General features: G+C 38.4%; 1 protein-coding gene across 3 annotated transcripts in view; it reads left to right on the plus strand.

Moving 5' to 3' along the window:
- TENM1 (teneurin transmembrane protein 1) overlaps nucleotides 1-17,631 on the plus strand; it is an 805,114-nt gene that overhangs the window by 561,364 nt on the left and 226,119 nt on the right. For all 3 annotated transcript variants that reach the window (XM_059385607.1, XM_059385606.1, XM_059385608.1), the window contains exon 13: nucleotides 302-502. In XM_059385607.1, the coding sequence (XP_059241590.1) occupies nucleotides 302-502 (201 nt within the window). The remainder of the gene's footprint in view (nucleotides 1-301; nucleotides 503-17,631) is intronic.

Here is a 17,631-nt window from a genome sequence, read left to right on the forward strand (position 1 = left end):
GGATACTGGGATCATGCCCTGCGTCGAAGGCAGCCACTTAACCAGGTTGTGCAGCTGTGATCCCCACTTCCTTCGTCTTCTAATTTTAGGATTCAGCCTTAATGATACCCTCCCATATTTTTAAGTGTTAATATTCTTCTGGTTTGAATCCAGCCTTTGCATGAGACATGTTATTACCTAATTAAAACAGTATTAATGACATAGTAGGAAATCAGTGTGCGTATCTCAGTTTCATTGTCCTAAGGTATATAGGCCACACCTGTTAACTTTTTTCTTTTTTCCTCCTTTTTGGCACCTTCAGAGGACTGCTTAGACCCAATGTGTTCCAGCCATGGCATCTGTGTAAAAGGAGAATGTCACTGTTCTACTGGTTGGGGAGGAGTCAACTGTGAAACCCCACTTCCTATTTGTCAAGAGCAGTGCTCAGGACACGGCACTTTTCTTCTGGATACTGGAGTGTGCAGCTGTGATCCCAAGTGGACAGGATCTGACTGCTCAACAGGTACATTGGAGTTCCCTCTTTCTCTTCCTTCCTACACTCCCAAATCCTCATTGGTCTTTGTCTTACGGTGGCACTTCTCAAAGTCTGATCTGTATGCCTTCATGGGTCATAAGGGACTTCCAAGTGTTTCCTAGGCTAGTATTTGACTGGGTTTTCATAAACAACATACTACTGGACTCGTAATTATATCTTTTGTTGCTGTCAATCTGGATTTGAACCTCTGTCCTCATTCTGCATTTTCCTGCAGTCATTTTATCCTTTCCCATGCCTCCCACTGTCGGTTCTCTACAGGTTATTTTAAATCGGTATCTCCCTCAAACTCAAATAATCCTTCATTTCCGGTCAGCTGCTGAGTATTTCCGCTGGGCGTTCCATCCCTAAAAAACGGAACTAAGCTCAGGAACTCTAGGAACTCCTTGGCATATTGCCACCCAATTACTATTCCCACAACTTGGCTGTCCTTTTCCTATCCCCTACCTTAAAATCAGCAGTAGATTTCCACTGTCTAGAGATAAACTTCAAATATCTTTGGCTGATATCAAAAGCCCACCAAAAACTATTCCAAATCTCTGTCTCCAGACTGTCTTCTACTTCTGCTTCTTGCATAAATGCCTCTTTCTGCAAAAGGGTTCTCATATGCTCTGCTCACTCCCAACATATCACACGTTCACATTCTCTTTGTGCCCTTTCCTCAGCAGGGAATGCTGAGCTACCTTTCCATCTATGAAAATCCAACACACCCACCAAGACAAATTACAGTTTTAACTATTCTATAAAATCTCTCCTGATCACATCGAGAGGAGCCTCTAAAACCCTACCGTACTCCTTGCAAGAGAGTAATTGCAAAAAATTGGCATCGTGATATAGTTATTTGTGTACATGATTTGTTTTTCCACCACCTAAACTAAAAATATTGGGTCATTCTTTATACTTTTCTTCCTTATCCTCAGGTCATGTGCACATTAAATGAGTAGAATTAATAAACAATAACTACTATGGAACCTCTGCCTATGAATTTTTTGGAGGATATAAAATGCCATGTGCTAAACAGGAAAGATGAGAAGCTCTATGAGACTTCTTATATCACTGAATTTGTTTGTGAACCAAAAAATCTATAGTCTCATGCTGTAAAGAAACAAGAAAATCCCTCTGTTAAGAGCATTAATTCTAACATAATTTTTTTTACAAAATTGTGTTGCCTCACATAGAAATAATATGGGACAGAGGATTGTAATTTATAGTTTCAGAAATGGATAAAGTGATAAAGACAATGTAATAATAACTAAAATGCAGACTAAAATGCTGAGAGTTTCATTTATTTACGGAACAGATGTATGTGTGCCTGCTATGTGCTTGGCGAGGTGCTTGGTTGCTGGGGCTGTAGTGGCAAACCAGATGGATGTGGTTCTTGCACAGGAGAAGCCTATAGTCTGGTGGAAGAGACACATAGAACAAACTAGAAGATGGTTAGAGAAAGAAAGTAGCTGGGTGTTGCGGCTCTAAACTGAGTACTGATTTACTTGCTAAATGTTATTGAACCCCTTCCAACCTTTCATGTGTCAGACATAGTATGTCTAGAGTTTCAAGTTTAAAACAAGAATGTTAACATTTGCATTATTACTAAAGCATACACTCACATAATTGCTATCTAATAGGCACTATTCTCAGTGTTGTACATGTATTTTTTTAATCTCCATAACATTTTTTAAATCTCTTACCTGTGAGGTAAGTCCTGTCATTGTGCCCACTTACAAAGGAGGAAGCTGAGACACAGAGAGGTTAAATTAACTTGTCCAAAGTCAACTGCATAGTAGTTATCAGAGCCTAAACTTGCACTGAGGTATTCTGGCTTCACATTCCAAACATTTAACCACTGTACTGTATTTATTGATTGAATAGTGATTCTGTATCGTACAATTTCTCCCTAAGGCCACTCACATCTGTATGTGCTTTTTCTGGTGCCTCAGAATTGGGCAAAACCTTTGGCGATATACTAATCACCAGTTGTACAAATTCAAATATTTGTATTTCCAATGAATCAACATGAAATTCATTGTGCTGAGAGTTTCTTTTTCCTCAGTCCACCTCTTCCACCTAATACACAAAGACATGCACCAATCCTATCAGCAGAAATCAGGAGGAAGAAAGGACTAATGATAAACATGCCTCTACACTTGCCCCTCCCCCCTTCCAGATGAATTACCCTAAACCCTACCCCACTCTTCCCTCATCTCAAATCCCCCTTACCCACCCAAACAAATCAAATGATGAGGAAAAGTGATAGTCCCATAGAAGAATAGGTGTGGAAGAAAGTGTAGAGACATCTGCTTCAGTGTTTCATAGGTATGGTGGTTTCTAGTCCTTCTGCCTCAGCATCACTGGAGATTCTAATACTTGGAGGCACAGAGACATTAAATGGTTTGCCCATCGGTGAAAGCCACTGCAGTGGTCTAACCTCCTCACTTACTTGTTCATTTGCCAGACATTTACTGAGCCCCTATTATGTCCCTGGCAGCATGTGAGGCGATAAAACATAGCCATAGCTGAGGAGACAATTGTGAACAAAGATTTTTAAATGTCTCTCACTTAAGTGCTCTAAAAGAGAGAGAGAAGCAATGCACAAGGTGTATTTCACATTATCTGAAGGTCTAGGAAGTGGTCACAAAAGACTGTATACCACACCTATGAGTTTGGACTTGAGCCTGAGGACAATGGGAAAGCCATTGAAGGGGTTTAAAGAGGTTAATATCATAACCATGTTTATATTTTATTTTATTTTATTTTATTTTATTTTATTTTATTTTATTTAAGATTTCCTTTATTTATTTGAGAGGGAGGGCGAGAAAAAGAGTGTGAGTCGGGGGGAGGCAGAGGGAAGGGAGAAGCCAACTCCCACTGAGCAGGGAGCCCAATGTGGGGCTCGGTCCCAGGACCCCAGGATCATGACCCAAGCTGAAGGCAGGTGCTTCACCAACTGAGCCACCTAGGTACCCTAACTGTGTTTGTATTTTAAAATGATCACTCTGAAAGTAGTTTGGAGGATATAGTGAAAAGTGATGAAAACTTGATATAAGGGAATTTAAGCACAGATGGAGGCAAAAGGATGGATATGAAAGTAGCTAGGAGACCTCGTTACTGGAAATGTGTTAGGGCAGGTAGGAATTTTCACTAACTCTTTGATGTCTACAGTGGGAGACTGGATGAATGGTGATGACACCGCTAACAGACAAGTGTATTATTTATTTATGAAACAAGTTTTCATTGAGCACCTACTATGTACCGTGTGCTAGGATCTTGGGACCCATCAGTGAGGAGAATAAAGATTCCTGTGCTACTGGGGCTTGCAGTCTGGCAGGGGTGAGACAAGCAGTAAACAATGAACAGTGGAGGTGCCTGGCTGGCTCAGCCGGAAGAGCATGCGACTCTTGATCTTGGGGTTGTGAGTTCTAGCCCCATGTGGGGTGGAGAGATTACTTCAATAAACAAGAGTAGGGAAAAAAACAACAATGAACATGTTTCAAGTTTTTAAAACATGAGGAACCTGAGAGCCAGAGAGGTTAAATAGCTCATCCTAGACCAACAGCCTGGCTGGTTGCAAACCTGCAGATAGAAACTGGTTCTGCTGATTTTGTTCCATGCCTGACATTCTTCTCAGCCCTCCATCCTCACCCCTGCCAAAGGAAGAAGGAAGAGTTAGATAGGAGCTGGGACTCCGGTGAATAGATGAACTTACAGAAAAGGGAAAGTTCAAGGAGATGAAGGGCATCAAATATCAAGTGCACAAATGATACATTTTTGTCCAGAGATCCTAGATGAAAGCCACATTCATCCATTCTGGACCCAATAGAAAAAGAACACTTAGAAGCATCTCTTGCTCAAAGAAGCAAAAGAGCGGATAGGTATGACCCAAAACTCAGCAGCCTCTCAGGCAAAAAAAAAAACCTTCCTAATAAAACTACCAAATTGAAAAATAGGGGAAGGAAATGCCTTCCAAGTCTCTAGTGCCACAGTAAGAATAGTCCTTCTGTGATTTTTAAGCTCCATAAAGGTTGTTCCCACAGAGCATATTTAACCATCAAGATGATCTCACTGTGCAGACTTTTAATTGAGTGTGCTCAGTACAGGAAGGAATTTAACATCTGATTCTTATAATGGATCATGTCATTTCAAAGGTGGATAGGCTCTTTGCCATTGATCATTTTCTTCCTCTAAGCGCATGAAGCTTAGCTGTTAGCATGTTATCTGGGCTGCTCCTATACCAAGAGGACTGCCGTGGATAGTTTACTGATGACTTTCGGTCTGTTTGCAGGTACGTTGAGTATTGTTAGCAGCACTGAACTGATACTTGATATAGGTTTCTCTCACCTGAGGGTCTCATGGTAGTTCACAAAGGTTAACTCATTAGTCTTTTAAAAAACCTCAAGAGGGATACAATTGAAGCTTGTTATAACATGGTTGAGATTTGGATATACCACAGGTCAAATCACGCTCCCTTAAAACGGAACTCCTTGCCATGAAATCTCAGTAATACATTTAACCTATGCTAAGGCTACTGGCCCTAACCTCTACTATTGTCATTTTAAAGTGCATTTACTATATTTCTTTCATAAAATCTGGCTTCTCCTGGTCACGTAGTCTTTGAGGGGGAACATAAAAGCAGAGTTCAGAGCTTTGTAGTCCTCTTTCCTTGATGAAACTTCCTCTGAGCCACCCCATCTATTGTTACTCATAGATAACTGGCAGCGAAATTCATAGAAGGTAAGCATTCACGTAGAGAGGACAACTCTGCTCCTCTCTACTGTGATCCTCTCTCATTATACTATATCTTAGAAGTAGATTAATCAGCTAGAGAGAGATGGAGCATTCAGCTCTGAGATATTTCTGAACATTCTATTTGCTATACAGCAGAAGCCATATGAGGTACTATCATTGTGTACCCCATCCACACATCCGGGGTCAGTTCCTGAAGATCCCATAAGGCTTTGTTGTAAGGATATTTGTTTTCAGGCTAGTCTGTGACATGTGGCCATCTTGTCCACCAGAGACATGACAGTATATGTATGTGTGTTTAGGTATAGTCACAGCACAATGACCCTGAATAACTTGCGTAACTTCTTGGAGTACCAGCTGCCTCATTTGTGAAATGGTAGATTAGCCAAATGGCCCTTGAGGCCCCTTCCAACACTGAGATCTATGATTCTTGATCCTGTATATTGAGCTTTTGACACTGATTATGAATGGTTCATGGATACAGTCCATAAACTCTTAGCTCCATATTGTTTGTGGTGAGAAAATATTAATTGTAGGTTTGTTTTCATTATAAATACATCCATGCTTTGATATATAGACCATGTTGTTTGAGAATTTGCCTCTATTTATTGAGGTACACGTATACACACACACATATGTGTGTGTATATATATATCTTCATTATAACAATGTCTCATTATGTTTTTAAGTGTTCCCTAATGGATGTGATCTGCGTCTACTAATAAAACAGGTAATTAGAGAAGGAAGTTGTAAGAGGCTCATATAATTATTTTTTCCAGGGAAACTTTCCTTGATAATACAAAGACTGTATGCTTTAAAAAACATTATTAGTTTTCCCCTTTATTGAAAGTGCCAATAATCAAAAGATTCTCATCTGACCATACATGTCTACCACATACAATGTATCACTTTCCTATAATTTCTAGGTATCGATCAGACCATTTGAAATGATTAGTGTGTACACTGTATTTTTCCTACAGACATTACAGAAACAGCAGGGTCATAAATGCCATTTGACAAAGAAGCTTTGTTCAAAATGTAATGCACACGCTATGGGCAGCACTATGTAGCCATTCATCATGCCAGTGAAGAGAAAAATCTACTCATATATAAAATAACTAGAGCCTAGCATTGCAGGTGCTTTTCCCTATTTGGTTTTGGATACACACCTGAATTTCTTAGGAACAGTAGCTGAGGTCTCAGAAGAAATGTTTCTGTTAATTAGCAAACAATGTTAGCATATCATAATGCTACAAATTCCCTGTACTTAAAGAAAAGCTCGAATATAGACAGCTAGCCACTGAAACATGATAGAAGGTTTTATAGTGCTTTTCAGCCTACAAGGACAAAAAGCTTGTGACTAATCCCTACATAGATTCTATTAACTTGCTATTCAAAGTATGACAATCTCTGATCAAATTTATTTTAAAGTAAATCCTTTTCTATTCAGTAAAAGAATGAAGAATAAACCTTCAGGTGGTTCTGATTTGATTGATTTAAAAAAAAAAAAAAGAAACCTGATAGATACAGGGGCTACAGCATTAACACTACAGTGAGGTCAAAACATTAACTCTAGATTGTTGAATCAGTAAGCGAAGTTCATTGGAGGCACTAGAAATACAACCCAAAACCATTCTTAAGAGAATTACAAGTCAAATTGAGTATGTAAGACTAAATCCACAGATATATCTCTGAGAGAGGTATGAAGTAGAAAAAAATCACGCTATTATTATGATTTCCTAGCAACATGTCCCACTCAGAGATAGTCACCCCCTAAGCCTTTTTTTGTCTCAAGTAAAAATAGAAATTGAGCCCCAAAATGTTCTCCTATTCAAAAATCCCATATCTTTATAAAAGAGAATTCATTTAATGACCATTAAATTGTGTATGTATGTACATATGTGTGTGTGTATAGATAGATAGATATAGATATAGTCAGGTGATTCAAAGCACAACAAATATCAAATGTTTTCAAAATACATCTTTTACATTTTGTTCTGAGACCATGAAAACCACACCTGTAATGCCAGCCTTAGCAGGCAGCAATGCAAAATCCGGTGGAACTTTTGACAACTTAACAAGTTTGCACAGAGAGGTAAGTTTGCAACTGCCTCTCTGTAAATCTGAGCTAACTACCGACTGTTCTAGGACATTAAAGCTTTAAAATTGCTTTTCAAACTAGAGACATATATTTAAATAAGGTGGTAATTGTGAGGCAAGAAAATGTAAGTAAGCATGAGTGTGAAGAGGTATGCTTATTTACATGGTTAAAGTATAGTCACTAATAAGGAATACATTTTTACACATCTATAGCAGCATCTAAAGAAAACAGGAAAATTTTGTGCTTCACTTGAAATACATTCCTCTCATTTCCTCAGACTCTTACTCTGCATTCTGGGTTCGTTTGCTAGTGGGCACCTTTCTCGGTTGTTTATCTACATGAAGTGAACTCGGACACAGCGAAGGGCCTATCTGAAAGGTATATTTGGCCCTGTAGGTGGGATCCCATAGGGAGCTGGATGCCCCCCTGCACAGGGTGACCTGCTGCCTGGCAGTCCTCTGTCAGGGCAGAAGGAGGAGGTGGAAAATGTATTATAGTGGAGAAGGCTGTGAGAGGTTAAAGGAAGCCAGAATGCAGTTGTGCAAAACTGGTGGCCAGGACATGGGTAATGAATCAAAATACGTCCCAATTCCATATGTCAAAATCAGATGATTGGAGATATACCCCATATATCTCCCCCCCACCAATAAATTAAATGAGACTTTCATTGCTAAAACACAAATATCCTACATTTACCTGATGGTTTTTATTTTTTCTCCAAATACGTATATACTCATTTTCTTCCTTTCATCATTATGGACATAATATGGGGGTCATTATTTGATGTTGGATTGCGCATTGATCTATGGTGATACAAAATGTCTGCAAAATACCTGAAGGACTATTCCAGATTCTGAGTCATTAGAGAGAAGAAGAAGAGGGATGGGAAGAACAGGGTTTAGTCCTTCATGAGAGACTAAGGACAAACCATAAGTGACTCTTAATCTCACAACAAACTGAGGGTTGCCGGGGGGAGGGGGTTTGGGAGAAGGGGGTGGGATTATGGACATTGGGGAGGGTATGTGATTTGGTGAGTGCTGTGAAGTGTGTAAACCTGGTGATTCACAGACCTGTACCCCTGGGGATAAAAATATATGTTTATAAAAAATAAAAAATTTAAAAAAAAAAAAAAAGAGACTAAGGACAGTACATTTTCACACTAGGTGGAGCTCATAGCAATTCTGAATGGGGTCTTGCATCTGCTATAAAAAACTTGACTTGTACCTAAGCTTCCAAATTCCCAGTAACCTGGTAATAAGGTTTCTGGGAAGCCCTTTCATACTGTCCATAAAGTATGAGTAGGTAATAGTTTCCTCATTTTATAGCTGAAGGAACTAATTTGCTTTGAGATACAGGACAACTTAACTTGATTTTGTATGCTTCAGAGTTGAGGCTGGCTATTTTTTGGAACAGTTTTAGGAGAATAGGAATTAGTTCTTCTTTAAATGTTTGGTAGAATTCCCCTGGGAAGCCTTCTGGCCCTGGGCTTTTGTTTGTTTGGAGATTTTTAATGACTGTTTCAATCTCCTTACTGGTTATGGGTCTGTTCAGGCTTTCTATTTCTTCCTGGTTCAGTTGTGGTAGTTTATATGTTTCTAGGAATGCATCCATTTCTTCCAGATTGTCAAATTTATTGCCGTAGAGTTGGCTGGCAATAGCCTGTCTTAAAGATCACTGCAGATTCATTTTTTTTCAAACCTTGCTTGTGACATGCTGAGTTTCTTGAATGTAAAGATGCTTGTCTTCCATTAATCATAAGAAGTATTTAGTCATTATTTCTTTAAACCTTGGTTTTCCTACATTCTTTATTACCTCCTTTTGGAAGTTCAATTAGACTGCCTACTCTGACCTTTATGTCATTTACTTCTTTTTCCTATTTTCCATGTCTTTGCTTCTTTGTTATAGATAATTTCTTCAAATTTGTCTTCTGGCTCACTAAATGTCTCTTCAGCTCTGTTTATTTTGATGTCTAACACTTCCACTGAATTTTTAATTTCAGTGATTACTTTTTATTTCTAAAATTTTAACTTGTTTTTTTTTAAATATTCCTCATTGATTTTTGATAATATTTTCCTCTTTAATCCTGTTTCTGGTTATTCCCTTTAAACATATGAAATAGTTATTTAATATGCTGAGAATGTAACATGTCAAGTCTTTGTGGGTCTGGGTCTGTGTTTTGTCGTTTCTATCAACTCTTGCATATGACAACTTGCTTTCTTGTTTCTGTTATTTTTTTTCTTGTGAGTTCAAATATGTTGAAATTTTCTCTCAGTCCTGTGTGAAGCCAGTATTTTCCTGGGGAGGATTTACATTTGTGTCTGCCAGGAGCCCTTCTCCTACAGATCAGGGTAAACTTTAAATTAAAAATCTCAGGTCACAGTTTTTTTTGACCATATAGATAATATAAACTCGGGCTCCACGCCCTCATGAAACTTGACTAGTGGCCATGAAATCTAGGAGGAAGTTAGTTATTTAATATCTTCAGACCTAAGCCTGAGACAGATCATTTTCTTCCAGTCTATCTTTGTAAGGCACATCGTCTTCTAGATGGGTTTCAAATATGGATATCCAGTCCTGCATCAGCCCAAAGTTTAGCTAATAATCTGTTGCCCCTCTGAACCCTCACCAAAACTTGACATACAGCAGATGCTTCCAGTGTCCTGGCAGAGCTCTGACTCTCAATATAATCTTAGGCAACTCAGCCACTCTGGGTCTCAATGTACACATCTGCAAAATGTGTTTTTCAACTAAGTGCACATTTAAAATCTATTTTTCAGTAATTTCCATTTTTTTTACTCTAAGTGGATAAAAAGTTTAACTTCCAGTTAAAGAATTCATTCTACTGAAGTATGGGTAAACACATTAGAGTCCAGCAAACTTAAAAAGAGTTCATTCCATGCTACCAAAATGCTTCAGTTAATGTGCATTAGGAGAACATTCTAAGAAGTTTTGTTCAAAAGATATTTCTGAAACCATAGCAGTCAAATTAACAGTGGAGTCAAGAATAAACAGTTTCAACAATCAAAAAGAGCTTCCCACACTTCTCTGCTAGGTCCATTGATTTTTTGAATTTTATTCTGCATGTCAAGCATCTAGCATTTAAAGTAATCTAAATACCACTGCCTACTTTCTTTTCCAGCACACTCCCTTTTGTTCATTTCCTTGTTGACAGACTTACTGGTATAATCATGGAATGTTTTTACTAGATTAGATCTTAGAGAACACCTAGTTCTGCCCATTCTTTATATAAGGAGAGAAAACTGAGGCCCAGAAAGGTTGAATGACTTATGCTGGATCATGCAGCTAATTAAGCCCATAGTTAATATGAGAAGCAAGTCTTGGGATTTCTGGTTTAGACCTCTTGTTCAATATACCATTCAGAGAGGCTTGCTCAGATTCAGATATTACCTTTCCATTGTCAGCACTGGCACTGAATATCTAGAAAAGTGGCAATAAGCATATACAGAGCAGTATCCCAGCACCTCTTCCTAGACTGTCAGAAAATTATGAAAATTGTCAGAGATTCAGGACAGAAAAAAATTCAGACAGAAATGAACTCACATCCCAGCTCGACTTCTAAGTTACTATGAGATCTCGAATAAGTTACTTGGTTTTTCTGAGTTTCTCCTGTAAAATGGGCAAATAATTCTTACTATGTAGAGTAGTGGTAAGGGTTAAATGAGATAATATATGTGAAACACCTAGCATAATGCTTCTCCCATCATAGACATTAAATTATAATAATAAGTGGCAGCTATTATTGTCATTATATTTCAATTTTCATTGTAAAGACACATTTCAAAGACAAATCTTTTGTAAGTAGAAGACAAATTAGTAGCTGTCTCAAAGAAATTCATTTTCAGATACTGGAAAGCTGAATAAGTTTAAAAGAGTATGAAAATTCTCTCTACTCCAAAGGCATTGCATGCTTTTGTTCCTACCTCAATGGTGTTGTTTCCTGTGTTTGTAGGATAGATGTTTTACTGAAAAGTTGGCTAAAAAGTAGTTGTTCTGTCTTTTCACTCCCTTTCTTTTAAGTTCTGCTATTCATTATGAAATCACAGTCAGAGAACATTTATATTCCAGGTATGTCAGATAAGATTAGAGTTCAGCGACAAGAAATACCTCCCTCAAGGAAAAAAAAAAAAAAAGAGTGGCTTAAACAAGACATAAGTGTGATTTTCTCTCACAAAAAAGAAATCTAGAGGTAGGCAGTCCAAAGCTTGTGTGATGACTCCAGAAAGAAAGCTGCTTCTCACTCATACCTCTCCTATCCCCAGGATGGACCTTTATTCTCATAGGATGCAATGGCAGCCAGTTTTCCAGCTACCACATCTTTGTTCCAGGCACTAGAACACAGACTAGGGAGAGAGGAGAGGCCTTGTCTCCTCTGGTTTTTTTTTTTTAAGATTTTGTTTATTTATTTGAGAGAGATTCAGGGCACGAGTGGGGCTGGGAGCGACCGAGGGAGAGAAAGAAGCAGACTCCCTGCTGAGTGGGCCTCCATGTGGAACTCCATCCCAGGACTCTGAGATCATGGCCTGAGCTGAAGTCAGACGCTTAACTGAGTGAGCCACCCAGGTGTCCCTACCCCCTCTCTTTAAAGGAGACTTCGTTGAAGCTACTGCTGGAAATGGTCATCTGTATATTATTGACCAATAACTAAGCCACAGGACCATACCTGGATGTAAAAGAAGCTGAGAAATGTGATCTTTATTTAAGGGAGCTATGTGCACAAGTAAATAAGATCAAATTTCACTGTAGTTTTCTAGCTCCCAACCAACACAACAGGCCAACATGAGCAGTTCTGTGATTCACTGAGTCCCCAAGAGAAAGACAAATGCATGGCTCAACAGAAATAAAACCTTTCTTTGTATTAAGAGCAGTGAAACACTTCACCTACGGATCTTCTTTAAGCTTTGGTAGAGAAATGAATTAAAGTATCTCCTTATTAGTTTCTATATTTACTTCATGTTGAGAGCATCTGCGTGGTTCAGTTGGTTAAGAGTCTGCCTTTGGCTGAGGTCATGATCCCGGGGTCCTGGGACTGAATCCCACATCCAGCTCCCTGCCTAGTGGGGAGCCTGCTTCTCCCTCTAACCCCCCACCCTGTGGTCTCTCCCTCTTTCTCTCTCTCTTTTAAATAAACAAACCATAAACAAAATATTTATATTTACTTCATGTTGAAATGATAATACTTTGGATATATTGGGTTAAATAAATATAAAAATTATAATTATTTATTTAAAAGAGTTTTACCTGTATTTTTAAACATTTTAGTTTAACTCCTAGAAAATTTAAAACTTTTCACATGGCTTGCATTGGCGGTTCACATTCTATTTCTACTGGACAGCACTGCTCTAGCATATGGCAGTATTTACTTTAGCCTACAAAATATAATCAAATGTATCTTCCAAAGTAAACTGATCTCATTCAGATACCAAGGTGCCTGAACAAGTAAACTTATAGTATAGAATTGTTGGCAAAGTTAATCATATGTAGAGGTCTACCAAAAATGATGATTTTGGTTTTAGTATAACTGACCAAGAATCCTTCTTGGCAATAATAAGACATCAGTGATAACCATTCCTAAACCCACCTCTAATGTATGACAATAAAACTGTAATAAGGAGGCATAAAATAATGCTTATAACTCTATTTCCTATTCATTAATAGAGTTCTACAAAATAAAATAAAGAATACAAATGTGGGACAATAGTAGAATAATTAAATGTCTAATGATAACCTACTTCTTGTGAGCCTGTGAAACACGGGCTTTGAATCTCTCAAGAAGGAAACCAGCATATCTTTCAGATAAAATATCTAATAAAGTAGTGGGTTTATAACTTAGATGGAGCAAAGAGGTTTTATGTAATTAAATGAGTTAGAACACTCTGGGTCCAGTCAGAAAACCCACAGAGATCATAAACAAACAGGCAAAGCTTAGAGCTTGTTTTTCAGAGTGGTCTTGGATGGCTCTTAGGCCATGAAATCTTCCTCAGATGTTTTATTTAGCTTGATTGTTTACAAAATCATGTGTGCTATATAAAGGAGAATTACTAGGATCGAGTCAGGTTCCTCAGGGTCGCCAAGATATCAGTTGGCATCTGAGCTGCCATGACCTCATTGTCCATATTTGTACCTTGTGTAACTGCCACAGAGCCTGGCCTCTTTATGGGATGGAACAACTGAATTCAGATATTTCCACAAGGTCATATTAAATCTGAGTTTTTACTTAACAAAAAGCTTTTCATAAACAGAACTTGACTTTGGTAAAAAAAAAAAAAATCTAAATCACTTCTTTTTTATTTATGAAGGTCACAGCATTAACTTGGCCAGAGTTCATTGTTTTTCTCTAACATTCTTGTCAAACCACATACTAAGAAAGTAGAGACAGACAGAATATCCATTTTTTTTTTTTTGATGAACATTTCAGAAAGACATTTTATTCTGAGAATGAACTTCAGGTATTCTCAGAATATCCATTTTAATTACCATCAATCCATTCATAATAGGAGCTCTCCTTCACTTGAGGCGCATAAGGGAAGGGTTGAAATGGTCCTTGGGAATCAATGGACCAATAGATTGCGAAAGCCTCTCTCAGTCCACCTCAGCCCTCTTGGCCTCTTTATGTTTTTGGTCCACAACCTAATGCAAACAACCTCCTGAACAGCCATACCAAGGGTTAAAATAGTGAAGAAATAATTAATTTCTTACTTTTTCGTGATATCCATCTTAACCATCAGAATGAGAAAAGAGAAGCTAATCCTAGTCATGAATCCTATACAGCAAATAAAATCTATAACGTTGGCCTCCAGGCTAGATACAAAGTTTCTTGTAGATTTATCCCACATCTTACCCTTCAGTACAAGCAGGTTTGGTGCATAAATACATTTTTTATGTGTGAGGAAATTTCCTTTTGGGTTAATACATCTCTCTCTAAAAATATATCTCCCTCTAAAAGATTAGTTCATGGACAAGCAACCCGCATAGTCCCTGAAGACTTCTGGTAGAAAGCAACAGGATCCACCACCATCCTAGAATTCTGCTCTTGAAATATGATTTAACTCTACCATAAGGAGTAGAGAATGGATAAAAGCTTAAAGATGATTTTAAAAGGACCGTATATCTAGGTGAACTGTGTACACCTTGACTGGAGATATACAAGGGTAAAGGCAAATTATTTCCAGATTGCCAAAGAACTGAATCAAAGAGAAGATAGTCCAGTTACATAAGTCAGATATTCAATAACATTTCTCATTACCTCTGTCAAGTTTCACAGTTAATTGTTTCTTAGCTTAAGTGGGGAGGAAAAGGGGCAAAACTCTCAGATATAGGAAGATACCTGTGTTAAAAAGAGGTTTCATGAAATGCTAAAACCAACCCAAAAAGGCAATGCAACAACAGGGTCTCTACCAATGGAATTCCAGCCTGGGATGTTCCAGGAAAATTTTAATCATCAAAGAACCTATTGGTGACTCTAAGGAATCTATTTCATACAAATAAATACACCTGATGTAATTAAGTTGTATATTGTCTGCTGAAGTTTCTACCACCATTGGACTAGCTCATCCTAAACTGGCAGACAAGACCTCTGGCTGCAGTTTCCAAACCCCTATTTCTAAGAATGTACTAGGCATACTTTTTCTGGCCCAGATAACTTGTATCATGGTAGAGCTAAATAATGATTATAATGAGGAGTATGGTAATAATGATGATCATTACATTTATTGAACTCTTACTATATACCTGCTCTACACATATTATCCATTTAATCTTCAAGACAAGTAAGTACTTCCAAAATATTTTCTATACAGCTGTTTTCTGCAAGTTGTTATAGACACCCCCGAAAAAAATCCGTAGTGAAAAAATGAAAGGAGAAATACTACAGCTCCCACTTGGAAATTCACAAAGTACATTCTCATGTTATATATTACAGATTCTAAAAAATCTATTAAAAAAATCCCTGCATAAGGAAAGCTGTCTATAAGAGCTTCCCTCAAAATTTTGATCAGAAAACCCAGGTTTTGCTTAATATTTTCTTCATATTCTGTGAAGCTAACAGTATTCTTTGGAACAGACTTTGGGAAAAGCTGCTATAAGATGCTATTGCCATTTGATAGATAAGGAAATGAAAACTTAGAGAAATTCAGCAGGTCCATCTATTCCCAAAGCCAATACTCACCTTATACTATAATGACTCAGATAAACACTATCATGGTATTCTCTGTCTATTATATTCAAGATGCTTTACATATTTTGTCTCTCACCCTTGTAACAATCTTGCAGTAAAAGCACTGTGATTCCCATTTTACAAATGAAGAAACTGAGGCTCAGTTACATCCAATGACTTATCCAAACCTTGCCAAACAAAGAAGCTTATCCAGGATTGTCAGCAGGGATGTAGAATTGGCTGGTTCTGGTCATGTAGTCTTTTTTTTTTTTTTTTTTTAGCATATAATGTATAATTTGCCCCAGGGGTACAGGTCTGAGAATCATCTGGCGAATCATCTGGCTTACACACTTCACAGCACTTACCATATCACATACCCTCCCCAATGTCCATAACCCAACCTCCCTCTCCCAACCCCCCTCCCCCCCAGCAACTCTCAGTTTGTTTTGTGAGATTAAGAGTCTCTTATGTTTTGTCTCCCTCCTGATCCCATCTTGTTTCATTTTTTCCTTCCCTAACCCCCAAAACCCCCACTTTGCCTCTCAAATTCCTCATATCAGAGAGATCATATGATAATTGTCTTTCTGTGATTGACTTATTTCGTTCAGCATTATACCCTCTAATTCCATCCACATCATCACAAATGGCAAGATTTCATTTCTTTTGATGGCTGCATAGTATTCCATTGTGTATATAAGACCACACCTTCTTTATCCATGGGGTGCAGATGCCCCTTCATGTTTTTTATACTTTATTATTTTTATTAACATATAATGTATTATTAGCCCCAGGCGTACAGGTCTGTGACTCGCCAGGCTTACACACTTCACAGCACTCACCATAGCACATACCCTCCCCAATGTCCATAACCCCACCCCCCTCTCCCAACCCCCGTCCCCCCAGCAACCCTCAGTTTGTTTTGTGACATTGAGAGTCTCTTATGGTTTGTCTCCCTCCTGGTTCTGGTCATGTAGTCTTAAGCAAATTACCTAATGTCTTGAAGCTTCAATGTCCACATCTATAAAATGGGTATAGTACCTCTGACATACAATAGTTATTCAGCAAACTGTGTTACGCAAGTTAGTAGTAAGTTTAGTCAAGCCCATATACAGTAAAATAAATACATAGTGAGGCTCAACATTAGAAGTGTAGTTCATGAATTTATTCACTGCCTCTAATGTAGACAGGAAACTGGTATCAGTCAAGTTTTCAGGCATCATTAGAGAGGACAACTGAGGGCTAGAAAGTAGCAGGCAGCCAAATAAACCCCATGCCCTGTGAGGGAGGATATAAATTCTGTAAAGGTTATACTTTCAGATTCAATTGAAAATGTTCAGCACAGTATAGAGAAAAGAGCACAATTTGGAGTCAGATGGATCTGAATGTGATGCCACCTTCCCCCCCTAATTATCCACATGATCTTAAGCAACTTATTTAACGTCTCCACACCACAACAGCCACCTGAAAAATGGAATTAACACTGCCTTGCAAGGTTGCAGTGAAGATTAAATGAGATAATATATGTCAAGAGTCTAGCACTGAACATGCCATTCATTTCATGGTAGCTTTGGCCCTAGGGCTTTGACTTCTCCTTTCTAGAGAAGCATGCTTTAAAACAGAAGGGAAATGTATCAGTGAATGGGCATTGGCCTGGTCCCAGAAATAATGCCTGGAGCCCTCTACAACTTTAAGAGTGGTCTGGGGTGGAAACTGATTTTAATTACAGTCTTTTTTTTTTTTTCAAGATTTTATTTATTTGACAGAGAGAGACACAGCGAGAGAGGGAACACAAGCAGGGAGAGTGGGAGAGAGGGAACACAAGCAGGGAGAGTGGGAGAGGGAGAAGCAGGCTTCCTGCCAAGCAGGGAGCCCGATGAGGGCCCAATCCCAAGACCCTAGGATCATGACCCGAGACGAAGGCAGACGCCCAACAACTGAGCCACCCAGGCGCCCCTAATTACAGTCTTTTAATTATTAATCCCAAAGTGTCCTTAATCACTGCCAAGAGTGACATGTGTCACTGTGAATGAGGAATCCTGAGAGAATAAAGTAATCAAAAAAATTTTAAAAGCAATGGGGAAGGAA

The sequence above is a fragment of the Mustela nigripes genome, chromosome X (assembly GCF_022355385.1).
Source record: "Mustela nigripes isolate SB6536 chromosome X, MUSNIG.SB6536, whole genome shotgun sequence".
NCBI lineage: Eukaryota > Metazoa > Chordata > Mammalia > Carnivora > Mustelidae > Mustela > Mustela nigripes.